This window comes from Oreochromis aureus, linkage group 20 (genome assembly GCF_013358895.1).
Source record: "Oreochromis aureus strain Israel breed Guangdong linkage group 20, ZZ_aureus, whole genome shotgun sequence".
Taxonomy (NCBI): domain Eukaryota; kingdom Metazoa; phylum Chordata; class Actinopteri; order Cichliformes; family Cichlidae; genus Oreochromis; species Oreochromis aureus.
Window position 1 is genome coordinate 9,134,930 of NC_052961.1, and position 22,926 is coordinate 9,157,855.

Here is a 22,926-nt window from a genome sequence, read left to right on the forward strand (position 1 = left end):
CGTGATAACATAGATGACAGAGGTTGATGTGGATAATATGCAGTCTGGACAGACTGACTTTACATCTTGCTCTAGAATTTAAATAATACATTAACTTAAGAGCAGGACTACCAGCTCACTAGAAGATCTGTAATTATAGCTTTGACTGGGATAAAGGTCTAGTTTATTCCTCATTGTAAATGGTTTTCCTGTCGCTAAAACACATTCATAAGGGTTGGTGTATTAGGCGTCTCCTACAGCTTTCTGCTGAGGTGAACACCTACTGGCCTCCACCATCAATCACTGCCTTCAAGAATACCACCCAGAAGTCCACAACCAATTTATGGAAGCCTCACAACACATTCAAACACACAGCTTATGCATTGTAGTACTATGTGTTAGTCTATGCTTGCAGTGAAATATTCTAAGTTCATAAAGTATATGGGATGCCTGTTTGTTCCAACATCTCTCAGCAAAATGCAATGACTTCACACCCTGCTAACATCACGACAGAATATTTTTTGCTGCAGCACTGTATGAGACTCCTATGTCGTGTTATTGTTTCCTGCAGTCTGCCACGCTATATATGCATTTTTCTTACTTTGGTGTCTGCTTACTCCCCCACCCTCTTAACCCCTCTTCCTCAATCAATCCCCTACAAAAGCCTGCCACAGGCAGTGATATCCGCCAACATCATCCCTCATGCTTTGCCATGTTCCCGCAAAGCCAAAGAAACAGCAGCATATACGGGAGCTGATCTGCAGGGAAAGCAAGAGGGAAATGGAGGGAGGGAAGGAGGAGTGGGATTGAATGGGGAAGCATTGAGTGGAAGGATGGGGAGGGGGTATTCTTTGGGAAGGGAGCCAATCCAATTACAAGCAGTGGTGCAGCCCTGGTTTCTTTGGCGGCACAAAATTCACATTTCGACGGTCTCTTCCTCCCTCCCCTAGTACCTTCTTGCTTCTTCTTCTTCTAAAGATGCCTATTCCTGCTACTCTGTTTTCCTATTTTTTGCTCATCGTGGCTCACACTCACATCCTGTAATCGTGCATCCCTATGCACCACACCCCTCCCTTTCCCCATCTGTCTGTCTTTCTTGGATGCATGAAAGAGCTGGAGGTATAGCACTGTATCACCAGCAAAGCAACAAATCTTGTCACCCTAGCTGTGTCATGCTCAGATCTGCAGGAAGCCTCCAGCATCCTACTCCATGTAGGTGTCTCATGCAACTCTGTAGGAGCTTATCATCCCTCTGCAGAGGAAACTGTAGCTCATGCTCTTCAGGTCACCCTATCCCTCTGCCCTCCCTCTGTCACGGCATGGCAGGGCAGGCTGGGGGGAAGGGTGGGGTGGGGGGGATAGCCGGGGTGTTGAATAACACTCAGTGTAAACAATGCATACTTTGGACCGACTGATTATTATTAATTACTGATTAGTCATTATAAATGAAAACAGATTTTTTTTTTAAGCTGCTGCAAATTGCCACAGGGGAATCCCAATTCTCTGTCATTCTCCCAGCAGTCAGAGCTTGTACATTGTTGATCATTTGCGTTCATGCAAATCATCACGTTTCACTATCCAACAGCACATCTGCTTGCAAATTTCTGCACAGCAGAAGAGTGCATATATTCTCACGCGATCAAAAGCAAATTAGGTTCAATTAAAGTCCTCCAAACGTACTTTGACAGCAAGACCTCACTAAAACACAACCTTTTATATAGCAGTAAAAACCTGAGTTAACAACGCAAAATGCAATTTAATTTTTGGGAATGTCACAGAAATATACAATTAATATTTCATTATGGCGGACATCATTTTGATTTCTACACTTAATATAATCTCGTGCTGAGTTTATTCACATTACCGAGAATATTTTAACAGAGTTAAAAAAAATTTATCCACCATTTTCTCACTTCGGCCACCTCATAGTAAGAAGATTATTATAATCATAAATATTAAGACAACATATCATTTGAACTTTCTAATGTTCTCTGTTAGTGAAACCATATTCTGTGTGTCATGGGATCATTCTCTGTGGGTGACTGCTAGCTTTTTTTATGTTCTGACCACTGGACCGTGGTACCTTTTGTCTAGGTGCGCTTCTCATATCCTGGTTAATTCCTGCCCCACCTTAGCGTTACTGTGGTTACAGTCATGCCTCTGTGTGGATTCAAAGTCACACAGATGCACACAAGGCTATTTTGCATGGATTTTGAAACAGAGTAAGGACATAGCAGAGGGAAATGGGTGACTGCGAGCGGCAGGTACAGACAGGAGTGTGGACAGAAACAAGCTAACACACACCTTATGCAAGCAACAGAGTGAGGAAAACACTCCTCTGTTGCAAATAATTAAAACCGATGAAAAGGTAAAAAAAAAGTTGACTCAAACTGGGGGTTAAGTCAAATTAATATTCTCTACACAACAGCCTGATTAGTAAATTGATTTAATAATGAAAAAATGAAGACCAAAATAACCCACGACACTGACATTTATGTTCCACTCCTGACATTTGTGATCTCAGAATGACACTGAGACAGTCAGCCCAATGAGAGGACAAGCAAGGTCAATAAATCTATCAATATCCTTCAACTAGCTGTCTAATTGCAGTCTGGAAACAAGACAAAGGACAACTATGACAGGCCTACCCGAAAACTCAAATTTCAACCAAAGCCATACATACATATAGTATATCACAGAATATTACCAGATAGGTAACTACATTTTGGCCCCTGAGAATGGGGGACTGTGTATAGTAACACTTACAATTGTTTAGTGGTTAGTACGCTATTTATGTTTAAGTGAAAGCTGAGAGTCTGTATATTAAACCTATATGCATTACATTGGTGTAACGTGTACTTATTTTGGTAAATAGCCAAAATAACTATAAAAATAATAAGTGTCAATGTCCAACAATATATATAGCTAATCAGCTGTTTGGGGGAATGTCAGTGTCACACAACAGTGCAAGAGCGGTTTGAAAACAACCAATAAATCATAGATGTGTCTGACTGACAATCAAACTCTCCATCCCAGAACCCAGAGCGGCACTTAACAGCACTTCTGCTCTGCACTATTTATTCCAGCTAGTCAAAAGTTTAATCTCATGCCTGATTTAGACTTCTGAGCCTGTAACGTAACCTACGTAAGTGGCCAACATCACTGCTGGCATTTATACTAATGCATGTGGCATTACAGGTTAATCACCACGTGGTCGTCTCCCAGTGTTTTACATGTGGTGCCAACCAACAGAAACAATTAAAATTTCCCTACTGGATCCCCAATTTCTGTTATTTGTCTTTCTTCTGTTCCTGAATGTTTTTCACTTCTTTGCACATTGTCTCATGTCCATTCCAATAGTTTCACCCATCCTCCTCTGGGAATTTGCCAACATGTGTAAATCCTTTTATTGATGCTATGATTATTATTCCTTATATTGAGATCATGATTCTTATTCTCTCACTGAAAACTCAAGAACTGCAGTGAAAAAGTTGCCTGAAATGCATAGGAGGAAACAACAGTACTAAACAGCCCAATCGCAATAGTTATGAGTTGCATTGATGAGACTTGTAGACACATTTCTATGGAGATGCACGTCAGGTTCCACCATAAGTTAGTAAGTTACAATGTAAGGTCTCAGAGGGATTTGCCATTATGGCGTAGCTGTGGTGTAGATTTCCCAGTGAAATATAAATCCACAGTAATACCATGTTTCCTGTAGCTAGGGTGTGAAATCTATTATTATTAACTGGCCAGGAGCCCTTAACCCTCTGTAGCCTTTGTATTCTCTCACCAAGACTAGGAATTTCAGTGCATGGGCTGGCTCTTTCCCTTAGCTCTCAGTGGGCCAAAGCAGAAAGGTGCCTATTAAAATTAATGGTTCAGTGCAGGATACTTAACAGTGCAACACTAGAGCTCACTTAACAAGGAACTGGTAATGACCACTACAGTGAGCTAGCCATTGCCATTACACCTCCCTGACACTTTGACAGCTGGGATTAAATATTAAGCAGCTATGTTTCCTTGTGACCATCATCCATCTACACAGAAATAGGACCACTTCACAGTGTCAGTCCCCCCTGGACTATTGAGCAGTATAACTCCCTATGTATCACAGTAATAACACAAGCAGAGAACTTATACAAGAGACCTTTAACTGCTGGATGAGAAGAGGAAGGTAGTTGGTACTCACCTTCTTTAGGCGTCCACTCTTGGTACCCACAAAAGCTACACAGTAGCCATTGTAGACATAAGAGGTCACAGAAGTCATACGGTCCCGAGTCTCAGTGTAGAGAGTGTGGCCAGTCACTAGTTGAGAGCCGCCAAGTGGCTGGTTGATGTCCAGACCACAGAAGGAGTCATCAATGGGCACCGGCTAAAGACAGAAAAAAAAAGGTTATGAATTACAAAATAATAACAAGAATGTTTAAAAAAATGGTGATCATGATTATGAGGGTAATCTGTGGCATTAAGCACAGAATTCCTTAAAATTAAACATACTGTAAGTGCCTTGAGGCAACTATTGTTGTGATTTGGCCCTATGTAAATAAAATTTAATTAAACTGTAATGATATGTGGGAATAGGAAGTGGAAAAAATACACCAGAGAAAGACAGACTTACAGGATGAGGCAACAGCAGTAAAGAGAGGCTGAGATACAGAGCATTATAAAACAAGACAGCTCAGTAAGGACCAAAGATGAAGGTGACAGACTGAAACATGAGAGCGATAGCCAAAGTTGTGGAAATAGTGGCAGTGTCAGAGAGTGTTTGAGATGCCAATGAGCAGATGAGAGAGGTGAGCCTGAGGGAAAGAGGAAGGTCAGAGCGAGGAGGAAGTGCTCACGTGAGTCTCTTAGCCAGACAAACGTTTTTCTTTCGGGTACACCAGAAAGATATGTATCAGCTCCACCCGACTGAGCTCCACCTTGCTCTCACTGTGGCTCATTACCCTGGCCTATCACAACATCACAGCGGAAATACACATACTGCATGATAACAGTGTGCATTAGCGAGCACAATGCATGATAACTATGCAACACACAAATGTTCACGTAACCAAAGTAGTACTAATGACATTTACCTATTCACTAGAAAACAACTGCCTTAGTGAATTCTCAGTGAATTTAAATTCAGCTCTTAAGGAAAATTTGGGCATGCTTATGGACCTTAAGAGAGCTGCTTAGAATGAAAACTTCTTGTTCTTTCAAGATATGAAAATACAAGCAATGAGGAGGAGGTGAATAAGAAGTAAGACAGTGATCTGTCTGGTGTTGAATCAGGTCAGCTGACAGTCACCGAGTATCATTGGCCTCAATGTGCCATGCAGACTAAAGTGAAATGGCCAGGCAAGCATTACATGCGTAGATCCCATAGTCCCTTGCTCACAAACTCTATCTTATTCAAATTCTAAATATATATCCCCTTTTTACAGCCCCTACTCATTAGTTTTCTTACTGTCACATTTCTCATCTGTCTCCTTTCTATCCCTGCTTCTGTCTTTTTCACTGTCAGAATGGTCTAAGCAGACTGTGTTGAGAGTGTGTGGAAGGCTGCTCTGTCTCTCACACAGTGGCTGTACAACCTTTCTACATATATTTTCATGAACAGAGCAATAACGCTGAAGGGGAATAATCGCCTCCGCTTGTATCCTCACGCCCCTCACTTTGTGGCATTTCCTTTTATTCCCTTTGCCCAAAATAGCACAGAGTGCTATGGAGTACTACTGCGGTATTTAAAAAGAAAAAAAAAATCTGGTGAGTTAACATTGTTCATGTCTCATGTGGTGATAACATCAAATGTACTGTATGCAATTGTTCTAGGCTTCTCTTAAACATAAGTTGATGACACAGACAGTATGAATCAGATGGGAAAGCCAGCAGCTATCTTGAGGAACAGCCGTGAGTTCCAGACATCGGCTTATCAATATATACTCCCTGAAAACCATGCAGCTATTCCACATATGGTCTGTTGGGCTCCTAACCATTTGGTTCTGATTATATCTAGATTGTTCAGATGATGTATGCTTAGTAGACTTGGCAGACAGCTCAAATCCCCCTGGAGTCCATGTGGTTGAGCTTTCTTGTTCACCTTCTTGCAGATTTTTTTGTTTCATTGTGTTTTTACTGCTGACTTACAATAAATCTCACAAGTAGTGGAGAAATGTAGTTTTCTATACCACTGTTTCAAGTGACAAATTACATGAGACCTAAATTAAACATATGCGATTAATCCTTATTGAACATCTCACAACATGAAATAATATTCATTTTTTGCTGAGAAAATAGCTCCTGCCCTGTTTAGATGTGACAGGATATGCGCTCTCAGAGTTTTTTCTCTCAGAGTATATCAAATTTATCAACTCTAGTCCCACTTTGCCTTCACAAGTGGTTAATTAGTTCTAAGGGCATGAGCAAAAAAGCAAGACAGGAGGATAGTGTGACACATGGACACACAAACACACACAGTGTGATACAGAAAGAATCCCATCATGGCTCTACTCCATGGGATTGACTACAGAGATGGTGTGAATCTCCAGATGGCAGAAGGCTGGATGGCTGGGTGATAAATCTTTGATTGGCTGCTGTGTCTGAATCCCCTGGCTCAGCCTCAGTTCCATTCCCAGCCTCAGCCTTGGCCTGCATGTAACTGAACACAGTAAAATGTCTGCAAGAATGAGAGCTGGGGGTATAATTAAAGTTCTCTGCTTTGAGCTTACTGGCTACCTGCTGTTTACAACAGACCAGAAGAGAGGTACTGAAGCTGCATGTGTAATTTACTCAGAAACCAAGCAAGGTACAGTTAACAGTTAGCTAAAATACACTTGGGTTGGTCTAACCTTGAAGAACCTCACATTTTGATGGATGCAAAAAAATACACTTAAAATACCACACAGAGTCACACAGGAACATACTTAAGGAAAAAAAAAAAGATGTGAAGCATACAGTATGTGTACTTGAAAGTAGTCACACTACTTAAGTTGAGGATTTAACATCAAGCACACTATGTCAGCATGTTTGACATATCTGGGTGTTAAATGTATTTTGGACAGGTTATATGAGTTCCACATGCACTGACATCTGTCTTTATAATCCACATTGTACTATGGATTTAGTAGCCAGTCTTGGTCTTAAGGACTGCGTTTTATATGTGACTGCGGCTAAATATACAAAGCTTGGTGCAGTGTAATGCATTACTGGGAATAAATGCCTAAAGAATGAAGTGGGGGTGCAGCTTTGCAGATAAAAACTATAAACATGCACATACATGATTGGGCAATCTTCTGGGAAACTAGAAAAATATTCCAAATGGAGCTCCAACAGTTTAAAAGGCTCCCAGTGTCATCAGTTTATACCACTATTTCCCCTTCTTCTGCCAACATCTTATCCCGCCTTCTCAGCAGAGCCAATAAAGTCCAACAGCTAGTTTGAGATAATGTCTCCCTCCTCCTGACAATCACCTCTGACATTGTGCTAATGGGGAATTTACTGATTTTAATAGCAGTGGTCAACTGAGTTCCCCGGGGGGATTAGCAACAAAAGAAGCTGATCAGTGCGGTTCTCATCATAGTGAAGGATAGGGATATCATTAAACCCCACAATTCACATACTGCTTGTACACCCAGTATTAGAGGTGTCTCCTATGCACACACAGATATACAGCACACATGCACACTTAGCCAGTCATTAATTCTTAATATTCTTAAATTCCTATTTGCAATTAAAGAATGAAAGCACAGAGGACTGTGGCCTCCTGGGAACGAGCGAAACCTTAATTGTACGTGACAACATGTAACGGATACATGGCCTTGTATTATAGCATAATTGGGGATTTCAGAAGGAATAGTCTGCTGTGTGATCTACATTATGCCAACATCAGAAGCAGAGTAACTTGAGCGACACCCCCCACACTTTCTTTTTCGCTCTAGAAGGGGAGTGTGTTTACTTGTGTTGTGCTTGAGGAGAATGTTACCACTTTGATGGTTGCCAAGAAAAATAAATCCTCTCTAATTTATGAATATCTCTTATTGAAATGTACTTGAAAGTGGATATTTTCTGATATCAAAGCTACAAAAACAATTTGAAATAATTGAGTGCAGTAGGAGAGTCATTTGTAAAGTAGTATGCTATACTAGGCATTCAAAAGCATTTCTGTGTGATTGTTGCCTTTAAAAACAACAAAAACAACAACGTACGCTCGCACAACTTGCCGTGTTTTTCTGGTTCATTGAGAGGACTTAGTAATTCCCTTCACTGTTTACCAGCATATTTCAGAAAGAATCTAAATGTAGAAGTTACTCAATTTATAAAAAATTCAGACCTTATTATATAAATGAATAGCTCTTTTTTGTTTTCAGCTACTTGAAGCTCAAAGAATTAAAAAGAAGCACGAATAATGTGCAAAACAGAGATGTGCAAATAATTATTTGCCAATTTATGAGTCTCCCTATATTATTTCCCATATTTTCCCAATAATATTTCCCAATGACAAGATTTTCAAGTTCTTCAAATCCTCTTTCACATTGTTACCATATGGAAGAGGGTTATTTCAATTGTAATCCCTTTTACACTCTGGATGATCTGCAGATCTGTGGATGGGTGCATGTACAGCATGAAGTGTTTGTCATCCATTTAGTATAACTCACCGCTTTTGTGCACTGCACATCCTTCCCAAGCAGCCAGTTAAGTTCCAGGTTTCCTTCTCCCTGGTAGCAGGACTGCAGGCGCTCCTTAATTCGTGCATTGATGTCACGAATGGTGAAGACGCAAAGCGCTGAGTCATCTGGTGGGCGATGGAACTGCTTCTGGCCCTTAGAGAAGATGGTGAAGAGCACATCATCGTGGGCACTGATATTGAGTGATGCAGCGAGAACACGTCCTGGCTTGCCAAGGTAGGCAGCCTGCAGTAGCCGGTACTCAACACCGCTCTTCACACAGCCAATAGGCAGGGAAACATAGGAGTGGAACTTGGGGTCATCTTTGCAGAGGCGAACAATGCGAGAAGTGTAGAACAGATCACTGCCGGATCCGCTTGACGACATGCTGTTTTCTGGTGTCTCGGGCTGAACAGTCAGGAAGTAAACAAAGCTGCCGCTGGCAAAGCCATAAACATAGTAGATGTCAAAGTGAGAGACCAGTGCCAGTGTGTCTGATGGTATCTTTATGAGGGAGGACACAAAATCTGTGTGCAATTCATAGTCAAGCATAGCAGAGGATTCTGGGTCACGGGGCAACTTTCGACTGGAGATTGTAGGAAAGTAGTCCTGTTTGCCATCTACCGCTGTGCCAATAAACAGGGTCCCATCCTGGCCCTGCGAAGGCACAATGACCCCATACATAGTCCCAGTCTGGTTTACACTAGAGAGGTAGTGTTCTTTCTTGTGGGAAGGCTCCACTAAGATAAAGAGGTCATCCAATCTGAGGAGTTTACAGACTCCCTGATACAGGCTGCCACAGGCCAGCAACCGGTTTTGGGAATAATCAATTAAGAGAAGCTTGTTGACATTGTTGGTTGAGACAAGGGGCTCAGAACAAGGCTGGACAATCAGAGGAGGGTAGCACGCCTTGTTGTCATCCTCTGGGCCTGTGTCATGGGAGACTAGAAGAGTCAGGTTGCCTGAGAGCTTGTACACACGGTTGACTGCTCCAATATACAAAGCGCCTGTGGTTTGGTGAACTGTCAGGTGGTTGAATACCCAGTCCCGACGTTCAGGGTGGAAACTAGTGAAAGTCTGCCCATTGGATAAGGCAGGTATTACTATGAGCCAGAAGCCTAGTAGAGCAGCCACTGGTCCCACTTTAGGGTTAAGTGATAAAGTTCTGCGAAATGCTTGCTGGCCGTCCATGTTTAACAGGCCTGGAAGGAAATCGCTAAGGGAGTTGAGAGAATGGATGTAATGAATACGTGGAGAAGACCTTTGCCTTTGTGTTGCTGAAGGCTATCTTGCAGGTCAAGCTTCACAAGATTTTTCACATGTTTCTGTAAAAGAAAACAAGAAAACAGAAAAGTTGTAAATTATCACAGCTGAGTTACATGTCACACGAAGAAGATGCATTTAAGAGTGTTTCAAAGTGAAAAGGAATAAAAGTCTCAAATTTAATAAAGCAATGAGCTGTGGAAAATAGACAATTGGTGGAAACCATTACGGTGCACATTCCAAAGGACAGGGCAAGACAATGCAGGAAGGAGAGGCAGGTTACAGCAACGGAAATAAGCCTGACCTGACTCATGCTAGCACTGCTGCTGTCACACACTGAGTAAGAGGTTTCCAAGAACAGAAAAAAGGCCAAAACAGACATTGCTCACTGAAAGCAAGGACCTGTGGCGGTGCCTCATTGTATTTTATGTCAATTAACATGAATGAGTCCCTTTTGACTGCATGTTTCCACCAGTCAGTCACGCTGTGTTTTATATGCATCTCTCATCCTGTCGCTGTGTTATGAGACTGACTAACAGTCTTTTTCTTCCAAAACAATATGACACTTCAGTGAAGCTGACCTTTTACACATATATTATATTCGCTTATTTTATTAGACATGGTTTAGAATATTGTCATAATTAGCATCTTTATTTTAGAGTTATTGTCCATAATCCTTTATGAGTTGAATAGTTGATCATCCTTTTTAGTAGTTGAAACTTTGACCAGGTCAGATCTAGGCAGTTTATCTTTAAATCAAAGTGAATAATTGTGTCCAATTTGGGACGAAGTTCCAAATATCTTTCCAAAGATATTTCTTTCACAAATGGGATGGGCATAATATCACAGTGGCCTTGACTAATGACCACCAAGATCTAACCAGTTCATCCCTGAGTGCAAGTTAATATTTGGTACAGATTTGAGGAATATTTCCTTCAGAAAATCCGTAGACATTAACCTGCAGTGACCTTAATGTTTGATCTTTGACCAGCGACATCTAATCCCTTCATCTCTGAGTCCAGATGATATCCATGATATTAGACACATAAAGAAATCACAGGGCTTACCTACAAAGGAAAACCTAAAATACATCTTCAAAATTAGTGGCCATGCCATACCAGAAAGATTAGCACACAGCTTAATGTTGCGTGCTTTGTTATCCATAAAAACATCATTCTTTTCTTTCCATTTTTATACTGACCCCTTCCTCACAATTTCTTTAAACACATCCCCTATCAGTTGCCCACTTTGATATACTATATTAGTCAAAATGTATCAGCCTACAATTAATGCAACCATGCTCAGCCTGGGCTGTAAAGATCTCTCTCCATGTGCCATAAAACCAAGAGAGCTCCACGCAGTCTGTCCCCAGGAGTTAATTATCTCATCCATTGGAAAAGACGGCCTGGATCTCATCACTGGAACAAACTGAGAACAAATTGGAAGCCACTTGCACACACCCCTACTCTTGCTCTTTAAGGGGCTCATTTTTATAGACTCTGAATCTATTAATTATTCTTTTATACAATTTATTTATTTTATTCATTGTTTATAAATCAAGTTCCTCTCCTACTGGTGTGCTCAGCTCACAACTGATTCATTTAAAGGTGATTTTTGTGCTGCCTATAATTAATCCCCCCACTGTAATCGATATGTATAAAACATCCTCATGCAAAGATTAACTAATAGAACATCTGATGTATGTATGTATGAGTGTGTCTCATTCCCCAAGTATTATCGGTGTACTCTATCAGAACCAAGTAGTGTGAGGGGCTAACAAGTGGAGAGAATGGCAGTGCATCCTAAAATCAAGTATGATTAGGCGTAGCGATCCAACAAGGGTAATTACTATGGCGCTGGAGGTGGTAAGCTGGGGAGTGACATGGGGACGCCAGGGGCTTGAATGTGTCAGAGACGGCCCTACGTCGTTTGTCACGCTCCTGATTTGCATTTCCAGCAGCGAGGGCACAGAGAATCAAGAGTGAAAAGATGTGGCCTGAATAATCAGCAACTGCACCTTGAATTAACAAGCAACTGAAAAAGGGGAGGGAACATTGCATGGGAAGATACTGAATAGCCAGCTTACATTGTGACGTGTTCAAGGCAGGTTTGATTTGCAGCGGTAATTTAGGGGTCCCTCTGAACCGTGTCAGCCCTTTCATAGACCTCGATCCAAATCCGTTAATGGCCATCTTAGGGTCCCTCCCTACCCCTTGTGATCGAGTATACTACACAGCACCATCTTAAATATAGACCCTTAGGAAGCATATTGATCTATGTGTCCAGAAACACGGGTCCTAAAGCCCAGTCAAGCTGTTCTTGGTGTGTGTGCACAGGCAGAGGTGTGGGAGGTGCGCTGTCCCAAAAGCACTTTATTAGCATGGTCATAAAAGTGCCAGTGACTCTAAAAAACAGCAAGGGTCAGACCCCCACCCTCACTTTCAGTTGCCTGCATGCTGCCATGCTCCTTTGTTTGAGTTTGTACATGGTAGATTTGCAAAGTGGATCCCTTTGGTGGCATAATCAGTTTCCTGCTGAGCTAGCTTTTCGCTCAAGCCCCAAAGCCTTTTGCCCTTTAGATCTTATGCTCCACCTCCACGCTTTAATCGTATGTATATACAATGTTTAAGGCCATCCATCTTTTCTTCTTCTGCTTTTTATTTTTCCTACGTTTCCTCAGTTGTCAGGAGTAAAATTATGCATCAGTCCCTTATGTTGTGGCAACAGCTGCACATGCAAAGAAAAAGAGTGACTGAATGGTGTAAATAAAAACCTCCACAAAAAGGTTATCCCCTCATATTGCTTTCAATAACACAGGGAATGAAGTCTTTGTTCAAGCTGATTGCATGACCACCTCTTTGTTGCACTTGACATAGCACTCCACAGTAGTACGCAGCTGAAGACTTTAAAAGAATACGAACAAAACTCGATCCCCCAGTGTGCTCTGTAGTTCAAAGCCATATCTTTCTTTTGTTTGTGAGAAGTCAGAATTAAGTAAAAGAAAATTAACATATAAATGCAACCAGAAATTATTCATACTTAAACATAGTTAACTAGTGACCTGGAAAAAGAAGAGGGCATGACTATGTTGACATTGAATTACAGGTAAACTAGAATATAGGCACATTTGCAGCTAGTAGTTCTGAATAAAAATTCAGATTTTCACTATATGAAAATGATTTTTGCCATCCAAGCTGAGGCACAGATGACAAGCGACTTTTTTTTTAACATAGGGTGAGCAGATGAACCAAAAAAAAGTCTTGTTTCTGAAATAAATTCAGTATGCAGATGTTTCACAATTGTAGCCGTGGCACAGAAAGAATGATAGACTGCCATGATGACAAAACTGTCAGCGTCAGGGTGTAACATCATATAAGAATATAAAATGGAAAAAATTATATAACACAACAAAATTCTTTATGGTCATTGTCAGTAGATTTCCATTTTAACACTCACACTCATATGACAGTCTCTTTGGCAGACGTAGAAGGGAAAGAAAGAAGATCTTCATGTCAAGAGAGACGGAAGAGAACTCACGTTCCTGCACAAACGCAAGCTGTGATCATGGCTTGGAGAAAAGACAGTTTTTGCAAAACTTCCCATTCATAATGAATAGTCAGGCACACAAAACACTGTGTTGGCACACTCAGCCAGGCTGCTTCAGAGTGCTTGTTAAACAAACTGGTCCCACTGGCTGCATGTGCTCTGTCACTGTGACTGGTTGTGGGTCTCTTGCTGAAATGCTGGTGATTTCCCCAGCCACTGGGCATGATGCTGTGACAATGCCAACTGTGGTCAAAGGAGCTGGATTGTAGCACTTTAAAAAGATGCAAAAGAGCGACATTAGGTACAGGACAGGGATAAAGAAGTGGCGAAATGCAAAACGAGAGCTAAGCAAACCCTCACTGATGGTTGGGAAGGAACAGCCTGAGGGTAGTCCAGCAACTAGCAAAATGGCACAGGAGAGAAGGAATTTGTCTTTGAAGCAGGAGCAACCCTAAAGCTCCATCACCCTCAAAAAGGCAGCAGGTCTTCTGCTTTTGTGCTCCCCCCCCTTTATTCTCTCCACATCCTAAGCTTCTTAACACTGCAGCCAAATTTGCTTCATCTGTTAAATTTATATTTACAGCAATTGTACTGCAGAAGATAAAGAATGTAAACCAAATCCATTTATGGTGCTGAATCCATTGTTGTTGGATAAAAAAAAAAAAAAAAAAAAGGAAATGGGAGATTGTAATTTCATGCCTTGGATTAATGTGTTATTCCCTCAACGATTAATGTAAAGCGTGAAATTTGAAAGCTTAAGTGAAAGTGATATGCTTCGAATCAAAGAGACAATTTGGAACAAAACTTTTCTCAACTATCTAGTTAGGAAAAGTACAGTAAAGGGTTTAAAAATGTGTTGGATTTTTTTATTCATATCCTGGTAAGCTTTTCAGTGGATGTGGCGATTTGGACAGTAAAAATAGAAAGTTTAATATTCCCCAAGGGGAGATCTCCTTCTATAGGAACCAATAAAAAGCATTAGCAGTAGAGGTTAGTCCATTAGTCTTCTCTCTTTTCTGCTATCAGGAAAAGAAATAATGAGAGGCCTCGTCAGTATCTTATGTTGTTGAGCTGGAGTTATATTTATACATTCTTCTGTGACAATAGGAAATGAATTTCTCTGTTGCAGTGCCAGTACGATCTGTCAGCTTCCAGGAAAACTATTCTCCATTCATCCATCCTTCCAGCCACTGCAAGGAAACATAGCATTTTCTCCTGCTACGACCCAATAGCAACAGAAAGGGATAACACCCTCAGAAACCACAAGCCCTCCAGTAACTATCATTTAATTCTGTCTGGTTTCCTGTGCTGTGATGTTGGACGTGGTTGGTTATGCCCAATATTTTCTTGTGTAACGATTCAAAATTCCACCATAAAGATAAACCCTAATAACCAGGAGGAAATTACTGTGTCATTAAAGCCTTCCTCATAACATAAAAATAGTCCAGAGCAGCTAAATTAAAACCATCACTGTGTAAATGTTTTAATTTGACCTTTTTATAAGCCATTTTGTTGTTGTTTGTCTTTTGACATGATATGTGTGAGGCTCTGAGCTATGGCTGAAAGAGCTGCAATTTAGCGATGCATAGTAAATTAATGCACAGTTGCTCACAATTAAGCATGAGCTCTCTGGGCACTCTGACAGAGCACTTTGCATCCAGTATTTAATAGCACTATCTTTGTTAGTGACCCATATCAGTGCACTTGCTCATGAGCATCTGAGTTTAGAGGCGTACAGCGAGGCCTTGAACTGCTTGTCAATGAGCTGCATTTGTTGAAAGCAGTCACAGTTGTGCCCCAGCCTTAGCATTATTCTAATGAAAGCACATAAAATGATTAGAACAACCCACCAAAAACTTACATAAAAACATTTTTCATCAGGTATAGTCAAGACTTAGCATAGATGCTTATTCCCCAGTGCAAACAAGGGCATGTGTACCTAATCCTTCCCTTTAACCCTGTTTCTACATAGTTCCACTCCCACTTCACAAACTTCACACACACACTGGTATTGCAGCTAAAACCAGTAACATTTACTAAAGAGATTACAGTGTCACTGCTACTCTAATTATTTTTTTCCGCTCCCACAGCTGCTACATTCTCCTAACGCACAGGCATGCACACATTTAAACTTGTACTTTCGTGCAAGCTTAGACACGTACGTAACCACAGCTACAATGAAAGATACACAAATATATAGTGGCAGCATAAATGTAAATGAATTACTCCTTTTCCCTCTCAATTCTTGCTCTGACTGACAAAACTAACAAACCTCTACATGCTTTTATTCATTTGAAGGGTGAATCCTGAGGCATGATCTTCTCAGTCAGTCCCAGCATAGTCGTATGTGGTGTACGTCTCATCATTGCTGTCTGTCATCCGATGAGAGCAGATTTCTATTAGGAGGCATTTCCATAAATCTAAATTGTAAAGGGCCTTAGCGAGAGCAGAGCAAATCCTCAGTGGGCAAAGAAAACAAACAAAGCAGGATGTCAGGGGAGACCACACGATCAGATATCTACCTCAGCTCATACACAGATTGAAATTGAATCAGGCTTTTTTTGATTGACATCATACACATTTTATCAAACCGAAGGGCCTTAACTACTTTTGACGCACGCGGTGGATGCTGCGCTATCCTCGCAAGTCTGTATAATAGTATAATGGAAGCTAGATGTGAAGAGATCCATTTAAGTTAAAGTAGATGGGGTGTGTTTCAGTGGTTTGTGTATCTGAAATTGAATCACTTTCCTATGAATTACTGAAGAAAGGAAATATGCAAACACACAGCTCACAATATTTTGAACACCTGTAAAAACAGTAGCAATTTGTCCTTTCAAGAGGTAGAACGGAGCAGAGAAAGAAGCATTTGAATAAAATCAATTCAGCTGATCTCTTAGATGACATTATGAATTTAGGCAGTTCAGCAAAGTGAATATTTTGAAACTCGTAACTACAAATAGCTCTTCTCATATCTAAGGCAACTTCTTTGTGGCCAAATCTCAATGCAAATTTAAGAGTCGGTGAAGCAGACAAATGAACTTGGCAAAATGTAGAACTTGGCTGGTGCGCCAGGTAGCAGGTGCAAAGGACAGCCAAAGGGGCATTGGTCTGAACGAGTGGGCAATTGCGCGTCTTGTGTGAGTAGAAATGAAATGCATGAAAGGCTCAGTTCGTCTTGCCTTGGTGAAATCAGATTGCATGAACTCTGTGCTGTAGCACCGAACATAAGAGAGGTAAAGACAGCCGAACAAAAAGAGACACAGATGACATTAAACCAAGCAATAGCACACTCCAGCGCAAACTGTGTGTGCATGTGTGGATGCAAGCAGCTGCATCATCATAGCATGTGTCGGTGTACTTGTTTGCGTTGATGTACTTTAAAAAAAAAAAAAAAAATCTACAGATTTTCCCCACAGAGGCGTTATCTGCCTGTAGCTGCAGTCTGCTAAACAAAGCGTGGACTCTGACCTTTGGTGTGCAGCTGCCAAGTCAGAATAAGGCACCGATGGACTGAACCTTCTGTCAAAAAAATATCATGCCAAATCCACAGTTAAGCACCACCAAACTGATCTGCAAGTGAGCAGAAATGTGTGAATTTAAGTACTTCTTCCATACATGTTCCATATGTGTGTGAAACACTGCAGGAAGACCTCTGAAGATGGCGCAAAATATGCTTCCATATACTGTGTAGTGCTATGAATTTTCTCCATCCACAGCCCACAGCTTCATCATTTGTTCAACTGGGATCATAGTCCTAAGGCATGGCTCAGTGGTCAAGGTGACTAATGCTGAAAGAGTCTAAGGAAGAAAGAAGGAGACAGAGGGAAACAGAAACCCAAAAAAGGGATAGAATGAATGAATGATGGTGTACGAAAAAGAGAAAGAATGTCAAGAACTGCTGCTAGTTGAGTAGGAGATATACTGTACAATGAAAGATGTAAGGAAGGAAGGAAGGAAGGAACCCATGTAGTCATTACTCCAGCTGAGTAACAAGGCTGTTAGAGACTACGGCAGCCATAACTCCAGAAGTTGGCATGGTCTTTCCATTATCTGGAGAACATTGGCACAACATGGCTGGCACACTCAGGCTACAGGAAGATCAATCAAAAAGTGAAAGGAATGAGGAGGTAAAAGATGGTCAAAGATGAGTGAAATCTACATAGGACTATTCTTTGGTCTAAATGTATAATAGATCTACTCATTACATGACGAGACCTGTTATTTCATTCAGGAAATGCAGGGGGAGAAAGGAATGGTTATACAAGAGATTTTGGAGAAGAGGAAAAAATGATGGGAATCCTGTCAGTCAAAGTAATCCCTTCATTTTCTCCTGCTACTGTTTCATCTAAGGACTGTATGATATAGCCTGCAGCTCTGTAATCACACGCTGGTTGAAAGGATGAGGCTACTCTGGGTTGGCTAACAACCAGGCACTATAAACTCAGCAGGAAACGCACTCTTCTGTTGAACTGCTCTAGAAACATGGTCACTATGGATCCCTGCATGATTTACAGAGGACAGGCTAAAGATAAGGTAGTATGTGGGTTTAATTTTGATTATAGTGACAAGTATTGCCCAACAACCAGGGCTGTGGTCTAACTTAGAACAGTGAGAATGTGATCTGTGATGTAAGAGAAATTTATACTGCTGTTCCAGATATAGCTCTATCAATGCGAAAAATCAATAATATGCCAGTGCAATTAAAATAACAGTTGAGCATGTAACCTCAGTTTCTGTGAATGCTCTGAATGCTGGAAGAGTTGGCTGGCAGGATGCACACTACCGGCATTGAAGGACAAAATGGGGGGAAAAAAAAAACAAAGGACATTATGCAAAATCATATAAACACCCATCGCTCTTCCATGAACTTTGAGTCATTTTTTTTAGTCTGATAATAAACACAAGAGTCACTCAGTTGCTCATTTCCGATGTCATGGGATTGACTGACGATGTCTGCAGCTGCAGTGTGTATATGTTGTGTTTACACAAGTTGTTGTTCTGTCTGTGTCAGTGCGCATGTGGCTGATTTAATTCCTTGTGCTTATCCAGGACAGCAGACAGCTTTCTTTGGGACTATTCTGTTTACAGCTAGCCACACTCCTCCATGGAAATTTTAACAAACACAGCAAGACTGTATAAACAAATGCTTCTTCTTACAAAAGTGAAATGTTTTTTGCTGTCACACTGAAAGCATGAACCTACAGCTGTCACTGGGTCTATGATTTTTTTTCCTTCCATTCTAAGCTTCAGCACAGATCTCAGTTCTCTCAAACCCCAACTCTTAAAAGGGTCAGCCGCAGTTCCGTACAAAGACACTGGACTGTCTTATCGCAAACGTAAGGCTGCTACTTTGCAATGGCAGCACTTGTGAGAAGTTAAACCGCCTAACCCTAATGACCCACTCTTCTTTCCTGCCAAAGTGAGTGCAGAAGAATAACAGCCATGCTTTGTCCTCACAAAGTCCAATCCTTTTTGTCATAAAACCTGAATAAACATTGAAGTTTGACCAAAGGCAAACAGCATCTCTGTTTACAGTGGCAAAGGTAATGAGACTTGAAATCCTGTGACCTTAATATGGAAACATATGAAAAAACCTATAAACATATGTCACTCATTTTTTGTCTCTACAGGACAAAAAACTTTTACCCATTGTGTTCACAATCAGCTTTGACCACAAGCATAATGTTGTGTGCCTCTCAAATACACACTAGTGTCTAAGGACCATTAAAGCCTATTTTCGGGAGCTCTTTGCTTGGACACATAAAACAGATGCATTATCACACAGCTGAGCAGGGTTCAACCTCTCTCCTGTTCTCTCAGTCTGTTTCTCTCTCTACCTCAGCCTGGTCAAGGCCCTTCTAATTTCATCAGCGGTGATAAAACACCACAAAATCAAGTCTGCGGTTAGTTACTTAGCCCAATCTCCCTTTGGACGAGAGGCAATAACAGCATGTGGTGAGGAAATTGGGTGCTTATTCACACAGGATACATGCCGAGCAAGCAGAATGGCCTGGTTACTGTCAAGACTGTGCATAACAGACCACAAACAAAAACAAAGGTAGTGACTGTCTGTCTCACTGAAAATAATCATCAGGTATAAAGCGAGCAGAAAGGACATGAATTGGACCCAAATGTGCCATAGTTCCCACAACAAAACTGCAACCACCTGCAAACTTTACTCCACTAGCAAATCTTTACTCTTAAATTAAGATTAGATTAGATTAAGAAATGCTTAATTTCAAAGGCTGATTTGAAAGCTTTCTGAACATTTCTAAAATGTGTAAAGTCCAGTACAAAGCAAAGCAAAGTTACACTGCTACTACAGACCACAGCTCGCAGGAAAGCTTACACTACATTTGTATGCAAGTCCAACTAGGGTTTGCAATGAATATGAATAATAAAGCAGTAGTGAGTGCTGCAGTAAGCATTAACTCAGTCTTGCGCATGGTGGGCGTATAACAATCCACCTGATCATCCTCAGGGGTGCAGCAGCTGCTGCCAGGCTATGCCAGGACAGGACTGAATATGATGGGACAGAGCACAGAGAGCAAGCCAGATGACTGACTGAGTGAATTGCTGGATCAGTGCTGAAGCACACACGCATGCCTTCCGGCCTGTTCCATGTGAGCCCCGTACAGGATGCAGTTCTGGCTGGGATACGGTGGAAAATCAGCACTTGCTGGTTTCCTGTCAGATAATGTCCTGAGAATCTAGCAGGCATATCACCAAGGCAAACACTTTTCTAATAAACACACACAGAACAAAGACTGTTATAACTTTGCTAAACATATGAGATGCTTATTTAGAAAAACTCTAGTACACAAATAAAACATGATACAGCTGAAGTACAAACAAATCTGATAAGAATGCTGCCTGCACAACAGTCAGCGTTGACTAACAATACTGGCTGATCACAGATGTATAATTTAACAGATATGTGCCAAAACGCATTTTTAGTAGAGCATAATGCAGATTTGTGCTGCAATTTAGATATAGTGAAAATATTGGTTTCTGGTACCTGCTGCTCTTTGTCTTGTTAACTGCTATTGGCAAACTAGATTATGTGACATTAACTGGTGGCTGTATGTTCCATTGATTCTGTAGTCCTTATACCTGAGATCCAGTTACATAAACTTAGATTATTCATATTCTGCTCATTCAGCCCACTTTCATGGTGACCGTCAAAACTGATGGCGAACCTCACTTACGCACAAGGTGTCATCTGGCACAAGATGCCACTTACTGTATGTGATAACCTTGTCTGTCAACCCTGATGGACAAGGTATCACATACCTGATACTCAGGGGTCACTTCCAACTTGTCATTTGTCAACAAGAAGGGTTACTTTCGAAGGAGTGTGTTTTAACCGGTACCATGAATGTTTCCTAATCTAATGTTAGTAAGGTTTTGGGTTTTTTTTAAAAAGCAAGGCGAGGGAGAAAAAAAAAAATAGTGCAAAACAAAACGGACCAAATGTGAAATGAACCAGGGTCTCTCGAAAATATCCTACCCCAACCATGCCGACCTCCTTATGAGGTCTTTGCTGTAATATGGGAATGTTATCTTTTAGTGTCTCATACAGCCACAGCTGAAGCATACGAGTGGAGCAAAAAGACAATTTCCATATACTGGAGAGATAAAGGAAGAGTCTGACAAGCTGCATTACACAGAGTGTTGGGATGTAAAAAGCTCGACTTACTCATGTGTTGACTGGCTGAAGCACTTTCAAACATTTACATTTTCTTTCAATAATTATTTTTTTGTTTCGCTGGCACAAAAAGACTAATTAACCATTTTCTTTCGAAAGTCATCAGGCTATTGACCAAGTTCTTATTTTGATCACTGAAAAGCATTTCATAATCTGTGTATTAGGCATATAGTACAAATCTTCCAGGCTGCTTAGATCAATTTTTACAAGCATCAGCATACAACACTGTGATGAAGCACAGGGATCAGTAAAGAGATCCAGTACTCGCTATGTTGAAAGCGGCGCCATGGACGCAAACGACCAGGCAATAGTAAAGATCTAGAGACTTCACTTGGCTAGCTTGCTTGGTGCTCGGTCCACTCTGCTGCTGCATTAACGCTGGGCTAGGTATTGCTCTTTTTGATGAACTACAGAAATGTAAACAGCCTAAACGTCAATATAATTGACTGATGTAACCACAATAACTACACACCAACATTATTTACAAGCAAAGCATGCGTGTGAAATGCCTATAATGTACACGATCTGTGACTACAGAGCTGCTCTGAGTGTGTCAGAGCTGTATGAAGAGCTACTATAGCCATTCTGGGAATAAGTGCTTCACACTCATTTTCACAGGCCAGAGACTCCCGAGTCTCTCTCCCTGCTCTTGCTGCAGATATAACATGTAGACAGGCAGGCCATCTGTATTCTTCAGGCAGACGCCAGAGACCATATTTTATATGTGGCCACCCAGCCTTATATAACCGTCTGTCAGTAGTGTTCTTGTACGACATCTTGATATAGTCACCCAAAGAGCAAAGAGGCTTGGATCTCTGGAAGGCATAGCATAGAAGTAATCACATATACTTGCATGTACATAAGTAGGTCTAAACAGTGTATTAAAACAAAGAAAAATACAAAAAAAAAAAAAAAAAAAAAAAATCTGAGAAAGAATTGCCCAAATCCAGCTCAAGTATTAACTAGACTGTAATTCTAACAACGCTTTGACTGCATGTAAAATGTTGGGCATGAGAAATACTTGGATAGAGGACTTATATTGGAGTATTCTGCCTTTCCTTAGTCACCAAATCACTTTTACAAGCCCAGCCTCCCCCTTTCTCAAGCTAAATGTAGCAGTTGTGTTCTGAGCATTAAAATTGATCAAAGACTAATCTCTGCTAGTAAGATGATTAAAATTACCATCTGTCTCTTTTGTTAAGGGCGTAAAGCAAGCAGGGACCGGATCCCAGATTGCAAGATGCAGAGACATAAAGACAGAAAGTCAAAAAAGAAAAGTGCAATAAACAGAGGAGAGGGTGAAAGGAAAGACCAAGAGAAACAAAGGCACGACTCAAGAACAGACAGAGGAATAATAAATGAACATAAATCAAAGAAACGAGCTTTCCTAAGCTTGGTCACTCTGACCAATGCCAAACCAAGACTCTGAATTCCTCTGTGGCAGCTTCTCCCTCAGTAACTCTTTCTTTAGGCCGCACACGTAGATGATGAAGCTCAGGAAGAAATGCTGTGGCTTCACTACTTTAAATGTGATCATAGTCTGCAGGTTTAGTAGAGCAGTAAAATGAAGTTTCAACAAGTAGGCCAGCTCGCTGCATTCAACAGATAAATCTCACTGAACTCTTTCAGTGATTAGTGTGCTATTGCAGAATATATGATGAAACTAAAGCCCACAATGGAGTCAGCATAAACACAGCAGTGGGCAAACTGAGTATTTCTCTCTATCACCAGATTCTGTCATTTCTTAGTTGGGGGACATGGGGAGGCAAAACATTG

The 22,926-nt window shown here is 41.0% G+C and overlaps 1 protein-coding gene across 1 annotated transcript in view; it reads right to left on the bottom strand.

Moving 5' to 3' along the window:
• The window catches only part of plxna2 (plexin A2), a 163,536-nt gene that overhangs the window by 129,326 nt on the left and 11,284 nt on the right, over positions 1-22,926 (bottom strand). The window contains exons 2-3 of the mRNA XM_039604756.1: positions 8,622-9,955; positions 4,172-4,354 (exon numbers count right to left, since the gene is read on the bottom strand). Of these exons, the coding sequence (XP_039460690.1) occupies positions 4,172-4,354; positions 8,622-9,821 (1,383 nt within the window). The 5' untranslated portion in view covers positions 9,822-9,955. The remainder of the gene's footprint in view (positions 1-4,171; positions 4,355-8,621; positions 9,956-22,926) is intronic.